Below are 11,505 nucleotides of genomic sequence, written 5' to 3'. Positions count from 1 at the left end.
CCAGCTGCGATCAGCCCCCGCCCCGCCTGTGCGGCCCGCCTCGCGCGCACGTGACTCCGCCCCGGCCCGCCCCGCCCAGTCGTCCAAGCGCGGGCTCCCATTGGCTACTCAGGGAGGACCCCGCCCCCCGTCCGGGGGCGGAGCCGGAGACGGCCCGCCCGCCGCAGAGCGGGGCTCCTGCGTCCGGACGGTGCGCGGCGGCCGGACCGGGCTGGCGGGCGGGCGGAGCCGGGCCCCCGGGGCTGCTGCGGGGCGATCGGGCCGGGCTGCGGACGGCGCCATGGTGAGCGGAGCCAGGAAGGGCCGGGGAGGGGGCGGGTGCCGGGTGCTCGGGCCCGGCGGGGCCCTGCAGAAGGGGAAGGGGCGGCCCCGCCTGGGGTTGGGGCGAGCGCTGGGAGGCTCGGTCGCGGGCTGGGGGTCGCTGCGGCGGGGGAGGGGCAACCTGGGCTGGGGGCGCGGCTTCGGGGGGAGGGTCTGTTCCGGGGGGCCGCGCCCGCGGGCGGGGGTTCTTTGTCCGCTGCGCTGCGGAGAGATCGGGACAAAGGAGGCGGCGGGGGGCGGCGGCGGCGGCTTTGCAGGGAGCGAGTGTACCCCCCAACGCAGTGCGTGCCCCTCACCGCGGCCCGCAGTTCGGCGCCCCAGGCTGGCCGCGGGGCTCCTCGGGACACTTAGAGATTTTCAAAAATTAACAGGAGGCGGGGATCCTGGCAGCCTTCGGGGTGGTCAGGAGGAATCCGGGGGGTAGGAGAGGGGGTCCTGGCGACGTCTGGCGCCCACTTCGTAGGTGGGGAAACTGAGGACGGGCTGCGACGTTTGGTGCCCGGTTCCGTCGGCGGTGACTGCGCGGCGTGGGCATGACTGGGTCTCGTGGTCCCGCGTCCCCCAAGCTCCCTCCCCCAGTCAAGCCGACTGGAATTGCTTCTCCAGCTGTCGTTCCCCTCCAGCTGTCCCCCCACCCCGGGCCGCGTCCCTTCCTCTCTCCAGCCTTTTCTGAGCTCTTTGGTAGAGGTGGGGAGACGACGGAGTCGCCTGGCAGGGTTAAATGAGAGGGTGCGTGGAGCGCGCCTGGCATCGCCTGGCATCGCGCCTGCACGTCGCCGGCGCTTGGCACGCGGGAACTGACCGGGCGCTTGTCATCCCCGTGTCCCCAGCATAGAGCCCTCAGCTCCAGTCACCCAGACTGCTCTGATGGGGGCGGACTGGGCTTAACCTGTCCCCCTTGACCTCTCAGGCATGGGAGCGGGGAGGTGGGGTCAAAAAATATGCCATTGAGTGTCAGAGTTGAAATCCCAGATTCTGGCTCCAGGGCTGCCTGGGTTTGAATCCCTGCACAGTTACTTTCAAGCTGTGTGACCTTGGGCAATTGACTTAACTTCTCTGAGCCACAGACTCTTAAGGTTGAGAGGTGATGATCTTTGTGAAGTGTTTAGCCCAGCGTCAGGCACAGAGTAATCACTGCCAACTTCTGTCAGGCATCTACTGTTATTACCAAAGTTGTCTGGCAAGTGGGCCTACCCCGGGGCAGCCTGTGAGAATGACCAGTGGCTGATTCACAGGGCACGGGCATAGGAGACTGAGACTGACCTTGGGGCAGTCCCTGGGACTCTGCCTACACCAGCTTCCTCTTCTGCATAGGGGAACCTAGAGGGTTCTGGTGCGAATTTCCTCTTCTGGAGAACCGTGGTGTAATGGGTGGGTGGCGGAAGGTGAGGGTGACACTGGACGCAGAGCCAGGCACAGCGCAGTTAATCTCTCATCTGCATCGCCACTGTCCTCGCCCTGGCTCGTCAAGGGCAGTGGCCTGTGTGATGCTCCCTTGGGTCCAAACCCGGGCTCAGGCCTGGCACAGAGCAGATATTCCACTTGCCCCTTTGACGTGCCCCATCCTCCCCAACTGTCCTGTGTTCCTCATCAGAAACTGGGCAGGAAATGTTTCCAGTTTGTGAACTGGGGTCCCCCGAAGAGACAGAGCAGGGTTTGTTGGGACACCTGACAGATGGCTCTGTCGGGGGAAGGGGCATGGCTTAACTGTGCGGAGGTGGTTGGTCCCCTGTAAGCAGGACAGTCCCAGAAGGTAGCGGCTGCAGGGCGGAGGTAGCTAACTGGTGTCTAGCTGGGCTGGGTAGCACTTGTGACGTGCCCAGTTAAGCGAGAAGGTGGCAGCATGTCCCCTGAGGAAAGTGCTGTTTGTGGCACGGGGGCTGGACCAGGTTTTGTGCCCTTCTGGGAGCAGGTCCTTTGGAGAGGGGGGTGCTGTGAGGGGCCGCCCTGAGGTCTCCCTGTCCTCCCTGTGACACCCAGGAAGGTGTGGGGCCTGGTGACACACAATCCTCGTGGTTCCAGAGTCCCGTTGTCACGTTTCTGATCACTTCTCAGCCTCCCCACAGCCTGGCTGGTGAGGTCAGGGTCTCGTTCCCATTTTGCAGGCTGAGAAACTGAGGCCATTAGGGGCAGCTTGCTTGGCTGAGTCATACTAGCTCATGATATTGAGTGGAGGGATGGGATGGGGTGAAGAAAGGGACTCGAATTGAATCTGTTCTGTTGGAGGCTGAGGCTCTACTAGGCCTGGGGTGGGTGCAGGGACCTGTGGAGTGGGGTTAAGACTTCATTTTGGGGTCCCCTGAAGAGGCAGGGGTGACACACACAACCTTACATTGAGGAAGACCTAAGCGGTGGGCCTCTGAGGCCAGCAGGACAGTGGGAGATGCCTGGCTTGCTGGTGGCTGAGGCAGGGGCAGTCCTTTAAACCCACTGGTGGATGGTGGGGGCCGGGGTGGCAAGCTCAGAGAGGTGGCGTCTCAGGCACTGGGCTTGCATCTTGTTTTTCCAGGAGCAGTGAGTGAGGTCCCAGGGAGGTGGAGTGGGAGCGCGGAGGGTTGGCACTGTGTGTTTGGGGGTCCAAACGGCCTTGAGCTTCCAGCGCCAGCCTCCCTCCTGACTAAGGGAGCTGGCAAGGAGCTGCTGCGGAGGTTGGGGGAGCATGGCCCGTCACCCACCCCTAGAGTGCCTTGGCTGTGCGCTGGCTCCCAGGCTGGCCTGCCCCTCTCCCCCTGCACTTGGAAGCTCCTGCCCTTTGTTCTGCTGGGCCCCACTTTTGGGTCCATGTTTCTACCTGGGTTCACTCTTGGATAATCCGCTCAAGCTCCCCCCGCCTTAGTTTTCCCACCTGTGAAACTCAGATGGGAACCCTGAGGATTGCTAGTTGCCAGCTTATTAGGAGGATCAGATGATGGTGTGGGATAAAGTGTTAACCACTTGAATGAGTGTTCTGAAGGGGTCCAGGTTTCCCACGTACCATTCTGGGCATTTACCCAGCCTGCGATCCTCCCTGTCCTGCCCTGTGCCCTTTCCTAGCTTAAGGTGAGGAGGGGTCAACTGACTTGCAGGAGACATCTTAGCTTAGCAGGAGGGAAGCCCGGAAGAGATGGAGCCATCGGTAGGGTCCAGCCCAGGCCATGAGGGTTGAGGGGGGGAACTGGCCGGCCTCAGGTTGCTCTGGGATCTGCATCTCGGTGACATCTTCCCTTGTCCACAGCCCGTGTGGGGACAGCTGCCCCTCCAGGGGCTCAGGTCAGGCCTGCCTGGGACCCACCCCGACACTCAGGCTGCAGCCTGTCCTTCCTCCTTGGTAGCTTTGAGATTCGGGGGTGTTCAGGGGTAGGAGCTGCCTAGGCCAGCTGCCTAGGACTGCTGCTTCCCCCGAGCTTGGAGTGGTGGGTCAGCAGACAAGTATTGAGCACTTGCTGTGTGCTGGTGACAGGGCTGGGGCTCCAGCAATGGGCAGGATGGATGGCACCCTCCTCCAGGCTCAGAGTCCACTGCGGGAAGGAGTTGGCAGCCAGGGAAGCACCTTTCCTGACCCAAGAGAATGTCAAGTGGCAAAGAGCACCGGGAAACAGGAGGAAGTAAGACAAGACCAGGGCCAGTGGGGGTGGGGGGCGTCTGGAGCCTGGGGAGTCTGGGGAGACCGTCCCCCCCACCACCCCGCAGAGGCATCTTCTGAGAAAGTTCCCTCTGATGGGAAACAGCCAGTCATGGGACGTGCAGGGAAGAACACCACAGGCAGAAGGAACGGAAAGTGCAGAGGCCTTGGGGAGATAGGTCGGAGGCAGGAGGGTGTGAAGAAGCTGGGGAGGCAGGGGAATTCGGATTCTCTGCTGGTACTGGGGAGGGCTCTGAGCAGGAGATGACGCGACCAGATTTTGTAAAAGACGGGTCCTCAGGAAGTACTTGCGGAGGGAATGAAGTAATAAACACACACGTTTGGGGGTGGGGGAGGGAATTCCGACCAAGTGTGACTGTGGCCTGGTCACCTGGCTCTGTGCTCCCTCGAGGGAGACACCCAGACCTGGTTCCGCCCCCTCCTCCTGGCCTGGGGTGCCGGGGGCGTGGGGAGGGGCAGCAGACAGGGTTTAGAGGTCACCGCCCCTCTCGGAAGGTCCCTTGGAGATGGGGCTGCCTCTGCCTCCGTTTTTTCATCAGTCCTGGGAGCCCTGGTTCTCCCCCAGGACTCTGGGGGCACTTCCTGGGTTCCCCAGCTGGTTTGGCCCCTGGGGTCCCCATCCCCAGGTTCTTGCTGCCATTGTTTGATTTCTGACTTCCTGTCCCCAAACCCACTCCCTACCCCCTAGTCCCCAAACACACACACTTCCTCTTCCGAATTGATACTGACTTCCCTTCCTGTCCAAGAACCCAGAGTGGGGGCAGGCACCCCAGCAGGCTCTGGACACCCAGGAGGGCAAGTGGAGAGGGCAGGGTGGAGAGGGACTGGCGTGCTCCCAAGTGGGAAGAAAGCATGGGGGTTGGGATGGGTTTACCCGGTGCTGCCAGCAGGCTCTAGTGGGGGTGGGGTGGGGGGAGGGGTCACCTGTCCTACCTGGAGGCCCGAGAAGAGAACGGGCTGAGCAAGGTTGTGGAAGCTGATGGCAGCCCTGATGGTGGCAGGGGAGAAGCCAGGAGGACATGCCCTGGGCGGCACAGAAGTGTGTGGGGCCACCCCTGGAGCAAGTATGCCAGCCTGGTGCTGACACTGAAGCCAGGGTGGCAGACTGAGATGGGTGCCCTGAAGGGAGGAAGGGAGGAAGTGCAAACCACAGGACCAAGGGGGCTTCCTGCACTGAGGGGTCAGGACGGCTCCCTGCCTGGGCTGGAACTAACCAGGGCAGGGTTCTCAGCCTCCGCATGATGTTTGGGACCTTTGGGGAGGCGTCCGCAGCAGTGTGGGAGGTTTAGCAGCACACCTGGTCTCTATCCAGTTGGTACCAGTAGCAACCCCCCCAACCCCACACCAGTTATAACCAAAAATGTCTCCAGACATTGCCAGATGTCCCCTGGGGGGCACGACTGTCCCCACTTAAGAAGCACTGAGCCAGGGTTAGGGGAGCAGAGCATTTGGGCAGAGGGACCCGGCTGGGCAAAGGCCTGGAGGTAGAAGGAGGTGGGGTCAGCGGGAGATGAGCAGGGGCTGAGGCTGCTTCGTATCGATTCTGAAGGTCACTGTAAGGACCTGGGGCCTTTCTGCTGAGTGACGGGGCACTGGCTGCAGTGGTCCAGGTGGGCCGGGGAGCCCGTTGAGAGTGATGACAGCAGCCTGGCCCTGGAGGTGGTAAGAAGGGCACAGACTCCAGGTGTGTCGTCCCCTCCAGCCCCAGACCCCCCTGCCAGTGTGGTGGTGGGAGCAGGGCAGGAGTTTTCTCAAGGCCTGGTCCCTGGACAGACTCAGGGACATTGACTTTGCTGCCCAGAACGTGGTCCTGGGGTGGGGGTGGGGGGAACTCCTTGGTGTGGAGGAGAATCATTGCTAATTAAGGCTGTCATAGCTCAAGGACAGCACTCCATCCTGTTTGGAGGGGACACCTTCCCCTTCCAGCACTGTCTACCTGTACTGATGTCAGTCTTCTCCAAAAACAGCAGCTTCAGACAGCTGAGCACCAGCTCTGCGCCGGCCCGGTGCCCAAGGCGCCCCGGTCTCTCCTGCACTCTCACGACCACCTGGCTGTTACTATTATTTGCTCCATGTGTGGTCAGGCAGGAGACGTTAAAAAGGGCTCGGTCTGGGACCCAGGGGAGCCACCACCTCCAACCTCAGGGGGCTGTCCCTGCCTGCCCCTCCTCTACCCCATACAAACCAGCTGATCTCCACTGGCTGCATGTGGAATCTTCCCAGACCAGGGATCAAACCCCCTCAGCTCCTCACGCTTGCTAGTGGACCCACCTGCCTTCAGAGCCTTAGCAGATGGTGTTCCACTGCCAGGAACGCTTCTCTCCAAGGGCTGACCTTCCCGCATGTCCCAGCATCACCTCCCCGGTGTGTGTCGCCTGCCCCGCCCAGTTTAACCTGGTGGCACCTGGTCCCCTGTGTTCCCAGTGTGACTTCCCTGCATTTGTAGCAACAGGTGTGTGGCATATTGACCTGTCTGTAGCCTGGCTCCTGCACTAGACGCTGAGCCCAGTCAGGGCAGAGGCCAGTCTCTCCCGCTTCCCCTGTGCCCTCCTCAAAGTTCCCCAGCCAGGGCAGCTACAGCTCCTTTGGGAGCAGAGGCTGTCACTGGCTGCACAGTCTCACAGGTGTACCGGAAGGCTCGCTGAGCTGTATACTTCCCCGGTCGGGGCTGATGTCATTTCCCTGCTTTCGAATCCCTCGTCTCTGTCTGTCTCGAAGCACTGGCTCCTTTCATCTGTGAGCACTTACTAAACACCCAGTGGTGCTGGGTTTCTAGAACATCCATTCACCTGGAACAGACGCTCTTTCAGCCTCCACCGCGGTGGGGTCACAGGCCTCGGGTGCTGCCTCTCCTGCCTCTGCCGCACAGGTTCCCTCCCTGAGCGCGGGTGACTGGCTGGCTGGTAGCAGAGGCACTGAAGGTATAAAATGGAAGCAGCTGGGTGAGCAAAGAACGCTGGTGGCATCATGAGCCAAAAAAACCAGCAAACGGCAACCGGCCTGTTTTTCACTAGGATGAGGGCTAGCCCGGTCAGGCTTACAAACTGATTAAAAATAGACCCGGTGGAAGACCCAGCGAGAGCGTGTGAGCCGCCAGGGTCCCCAGCAGAGTGTCCCATCGTCTTGCTTTGTCTTTCAGGGCTTTCGGGTCCAGCCTTGCTGAGCTGTCCCCACGCGAGACCTTCCTGCGGAGCAAGCCCCTGCCCCTACAAGCGCTGACCATGTCTATTATGGACCACAGCCCCACCACGGGAGTGGTCACGGTCATCGTCATCCTCATCGCCATCGCCGCCCTGGGGGCCTTGATCTTGGGCTGCTGGTGCTACCTGCGACTCCAGCGCATCAGCCAGTCGGAGGATGAGGAGAGCATCGTAGGGGATGGTGAGACCAAGGAGCCCTTCCTGCTGGTGCAGTACTCGGCCAAGGGACCGTGTGTGGAGAGGAAGGCCAAGCTGACCCCCAACGGCCCTGAAGTCCACAGCTGAGCTGGGATGCAGAGGCTCCTGGGCCCATTTGTAGCCAGCCGGGAGAGGCACAGGAGGGGCAAACCCACAGACATGCCTCCGCCTAAGAGGAAGGGTTGACACTTGCTGGCATGGCCTTGCCAGGCTTCATCATCGCATGCACTGACTCCCGGGGTCCCAGCAGTCCCAATCCGGGGCTCGCTGGCCCTGGGCAACCCCTCAGCGTCCTGGTGGGACTGCCCATTGCAGGCAGTGGGCAGACCTGACCTAGCCGGGGCTCTCGGCCCCACAGCGCTTTTGTTACTTGAATGTTTAGCTGAGCCTGTTTTTGATGGAGCTACTACTACTGTAACGCGTGAACTCACAAGCCTGTGAACTGTAAATAGGCCCCGGAAGCACGTGCTTAAGCCTCTTTTGCTGATTTTTAAAAATATCGCGTGTAGAGCACATGGGACTGTCCGAACTAAGGCTGAGCTGAGTCAAGGCAGTGGGGGAGAGTGGTTTTAGACGTGTAAGGCCCACGTGGCACTTGGCAGGGGCCTCTGATACACGTGCGTCTGTACGTATAGGACGTGACATGTCGGTTTTAAGCCTCCTAGCAGACCCTTCGGGGTGCCTTGGTGGTTTGCTTTGTGAGCGATGAATGGAATCGGGGGCGCGATCCGCCCCTGTGCCCCGCCCCGCTAGCTCCTGGTAGATGAGGTCGTTAAATGGCTGTTCCCTGTTGCCGGTGGAGCGATTGCAAGGAAGCTGCTGCGGCTGCTTGGGAGCCGGTGAAGGACGAGTCAAGGCACGAGTCCCGAGGCTGCCTGGCGTCCCAGTGGCAGAGCAGTTTCTGGCCCCCGTGGTCTTGAGCATGCTGGGCGCCCCGCCCCCCACCCGGCTTTACCGAGCGCTGGCTTTGCTGGAAAACACCAGAGCTGCCGCCTTCACCCGCATCCGAAACCCAACTGGCCCAGGAAGGGGAGACAATGGCGGCTTTAGTTTGTTGTTGTATTTAATGTTTTCTGCACTGGAGGGGGGCGGGGTTTAGTTTCCCCTCTGTTTCCCCCTCCTGCCCTTTTCACAGATCTGCTTCCTTTCTGCTCAGATTCCCACCCACCTGCTCCATTTCACTGTCCTCAGCCGGCCACCCACAAGGAGGGTCCCCTGACCTTGCTCTGAGAGTGCCCAGTGTCGTTTCTTGGGTCTCTGAGGAAGCAGGAGCCCCGAGCAGCCTGTACTTCAGTAGGCGGGTAGGGGGAGAAGGGGCTTAAGGTTCAGGACTTGGTTTTTGCAAAGATGAGGAGCTGGATGGCCACGGACACCCCACCACCACCCCTTGCCCCTCCACAGTGTCCCTTGTGTAGACTTCAGTGAACTCGGGTTTTTAATCACACCACTGTAAACAGTCCTAAACGATGATTAGATGGTGATTTGTGTGCGCATCCTTGGGAATAAACTGGAGGCCAGCCCTGGCAGAGCTTCGGAGCGCTGGCCCCCAGCACTTGAGCCTCCTGCCGCAGGAGAGGTGGGGAGCGCCTGGCTAACCCCAGGCTGCTGCCACCCCGTCAGAGCTCCCCCCCCCAGAGCTCTGGCCTCCTGGGCACGCTGAAGGCGGGTCCTCTGGCCTCATCCAGATTTCCCCTAAAAAAGTGTGTTGAACTAATCCAACTTTTTAGAACCCCTAGGAGGGAGCTTAGGGAACACCTTTCTTAGCAGTGTACCCCTCAATTAAGGGTCCAACCTTAAATGATGGCTAGGGGGGAGGGGAGGGGTAGCTAGTTAAAAGACAATTTGAGCTGAAAGCAGGGTTGAGACAGCATAGGATGCTACTGAGGGATCCTTAGAAGGTGGCCGGGCTTTAGAGCAGGGGAGAGGCTGCCTTTGGTCCCTACCCGGGGATGGCTAAGTGTGAGACGAGACCAGCGGAGGCAGGACACAGTGTGGGCTGCAGGCGGGTGTCAGGTTCTAAAGGGGTTAACTGGAAGGTCAAGGAGGTGTGCTTTCTAACGGAGGACATAAAACTGGGGCAGGTGTGGGGGTGTCTGATCCATTCCCCTCACATTTCAGAGCTTCGGGCTTTCTACCTCTACTTTCTGCAGCCGGTGGTCAGCAGCTGAGACTGTCTGTCCTTCCCCCAAGTAACCGAAGCACATGCATTTTCAAGTCTCTGAGCCTGACCCTGAAAACGACCACCGCTTGACTGTCAGGCTTGCCCCGAGCTTCTTACCATGCCCCTGCAGTTTCAGTTTTGAGAACATGAAGCGTCACTTTCTCCTTAGTTTCACTCTTGGGGGGTCCTTATCTGTTGACATCTATGCCTCTGGCACCGGGCGCATCAGCATGGTGTCCTTGTCGGTTCAGAGGCACAGTGGGGCTCTAGTGGGGTCTCTGGGGTAAGTGGAAGGGCCCACAGGACTGGTGACCAACCACACAATAGCTCTCACTGTTCTTTGTCAATAGCTACTTTTTTTAGCAGAGACACCAGAGCCACGCACTCCAATGGCTCAGTTAAGTTATGACCTCTCATTGAATTCTTTCTGAATAGCCCAACTGTTGCGTCCAAGTTTCCTGACTTGTCAGTCAGGACGTTAGCCTTTCATCCTGCGTGTCATGGCAGAGGCAACAGGAGGGGGATGGGGAGGGAACTCCGACACTGAGCCACTGAAACAGGGACTAACTTTTCTGACGAATCTTCACATGGACTGTGCTACTGTTTTTTGTCTCAAAGCTACCAAGTTTGTGCAATAAGTGGAGGGGATGTCACCCCTGTTCAATAAAAGCTGAATGACATTCAAGTTGATTTTCTAGACCACTGAGAAAATCTTTATTTACAATAAATTTCAATAAAATTTGCATAAATATATTCCCAATGTACAGTTTTCTCCTTTGATTTCTTCATGTCATTTTCCAAAGTCAGTCTGTCCGATTCTCAGGGCTCCCTTCAGAGGCCAGTGTGGAGCTGACGTTGGCAGGCAGGGGTGTGCTGGCGGGCAGCCGGGGGGCACCTGGGGGCTCGGGGTGCTCTGAGCGTGCCTTGCTTGGGGGCACGCGGTCGTCCGCCCCGTCCCTGCCCTCCAGCTTCTGCTCCATGGTAGCCACCAGGATCTTGAGCCACGTGTTCTCAGTGAGGAGGGTTTCCGAGGCGTCAGCCAGCTCCTGGAGCTTGCGGGCCACCTCATCAAGCTCCCGGGTCTTATGCTCGTAGAGGGCCTGCAGCTGCTCGCTGTGCAGCCGCAGCAGGTCATGCTGCCGCTCCAGCGTGTGCTGCTGCCGGAGCAGCCGGTGCTCGTCCCTGCGTGCGCTGGCGAGCCGGGCCTCCACCTGGACCTGCGCCCGCTGCAGCGTGCCAATCTCTGCCCGCAGCTTCCGGATCTCTCTCTCCAGGTGGGCGATGTGCCCCTGCTGCAGGACCGCCTCGCTCTGAAGACACTCTGCGGTGGGAGGGGCAGCCAGGTTCCGGGGGGCGGAAGCTGGGTCTGAGTGATGCAGGATGAACCGCAGCAGGTTGGGAAGGGTGATGGGAAGGTCTTCAGGGTATTTCACACTTAGGTCCTTTCTGGAGAGAAAGGGGGAAGGAGTCAAAGATCAGAGAGCCAGGCCTATGTTCTTAGTCCAAAACCAGGCTGCCAGCGAAGGTCAAGCTGCTGTTTCCTACCAAAAGGAAGTCCGCTCGGGAAATGTCATCCGGAAAAATGTTCCACACACGAGGGTGTCCCTGTGCTGGTTCTGTAATTACAGTGGTTTATCTCAAAGACGTGTCTGCTCCTGAGGACAAAGGGCTCGGACTCTGTTCACAACCTTCCAGGAAAGATAAGAGCTCCCAGGCCGAAAGCCAGTGGTGTGTCAGGAAGAGTGTCCTGGGGCCAGATCGCCACCACATCATTCCTGTGGCCATCAGCAATGCTTGGTGAGATGGGGAAAACCTCCAACACTCAGCCTGGCTCTTCAGCAAGCATTTATTATACATTATCTGAGCAAGAGTTCTCAACTAGAGTGACTGTATCCCCAACCCTTTGAACAGTGGGCAACACCTGGAGATACATTTTATTGTCAAGATGGGGAAGGTGTTACTGGAGCCCCACCCTTGACAGACAGATTGAGGGGCTCTGAAGA

At 59.6% G+C, this 11,505-nt stretch overlaps 2 protein-coding genes across 4 annotated transcripts in view; one reads left to right on the top strand and one right to left on the bottom strand.

Moving 5' to 3' along the window:
* The first annotated feature begins 149 nt into the window (after positions 1-149).
* Positions 150-10,255, top strand: SNN (stannin). Its single transcript, XM_070362683.1, has 2 exons — positions 150-283; positions 7,083-10,255. Exon 2 carries the CDS (start codon positions 7,165-7,167, stop codon positions 7,426-7,428), a length of 264 nt encoding a protein of 87 aa, XP_070218784.1. The 5' UTR covers positions 150-283; positions 7,083-7,164; the 3' UTR covers positions 7,429-10,255.
* The window catches only part of TXNDC11 (thioredoxin domain containing 11), a 60,395-nt gene continuing 59,078 nt past the window's right edge, over positions 10,189-11,505 (bottom strand). For all 3 annotated transcript variants that reach the window (XM_070362681.1, XM_070362680.1, XM_070362682.1), the window contains one exon: positions 10,189-10,948. In XM_070362681.1, the coding sequence (XP_070218782.1) occupies positions 10,306-10,948 (643 nt within the window). In that variant the 3' untranslated portion in view covers positions 10,189-10,305. The remainder of the gene's footprint in view (positions 10,949-11,505) is intronic.

Source organism: Bos mutus, chromosome 25 (genome assembly GCF_027580195.1).
Source record: "Bos mutus isolate GX-2022 chromosome 25, NWIPB_WYAK_1.1, whole genome shotgun sequence".
Lineage (NCBI taxonomy): Eukaryota > Metazoa > Chordata > Mammalia > Artiodactyla > Bovidae > Bos > Bos mutus.
Note: the sequence above shows the minus strand (reverse complement) of the source record. Positions and strands in the feature narration are given on the sequence as shown.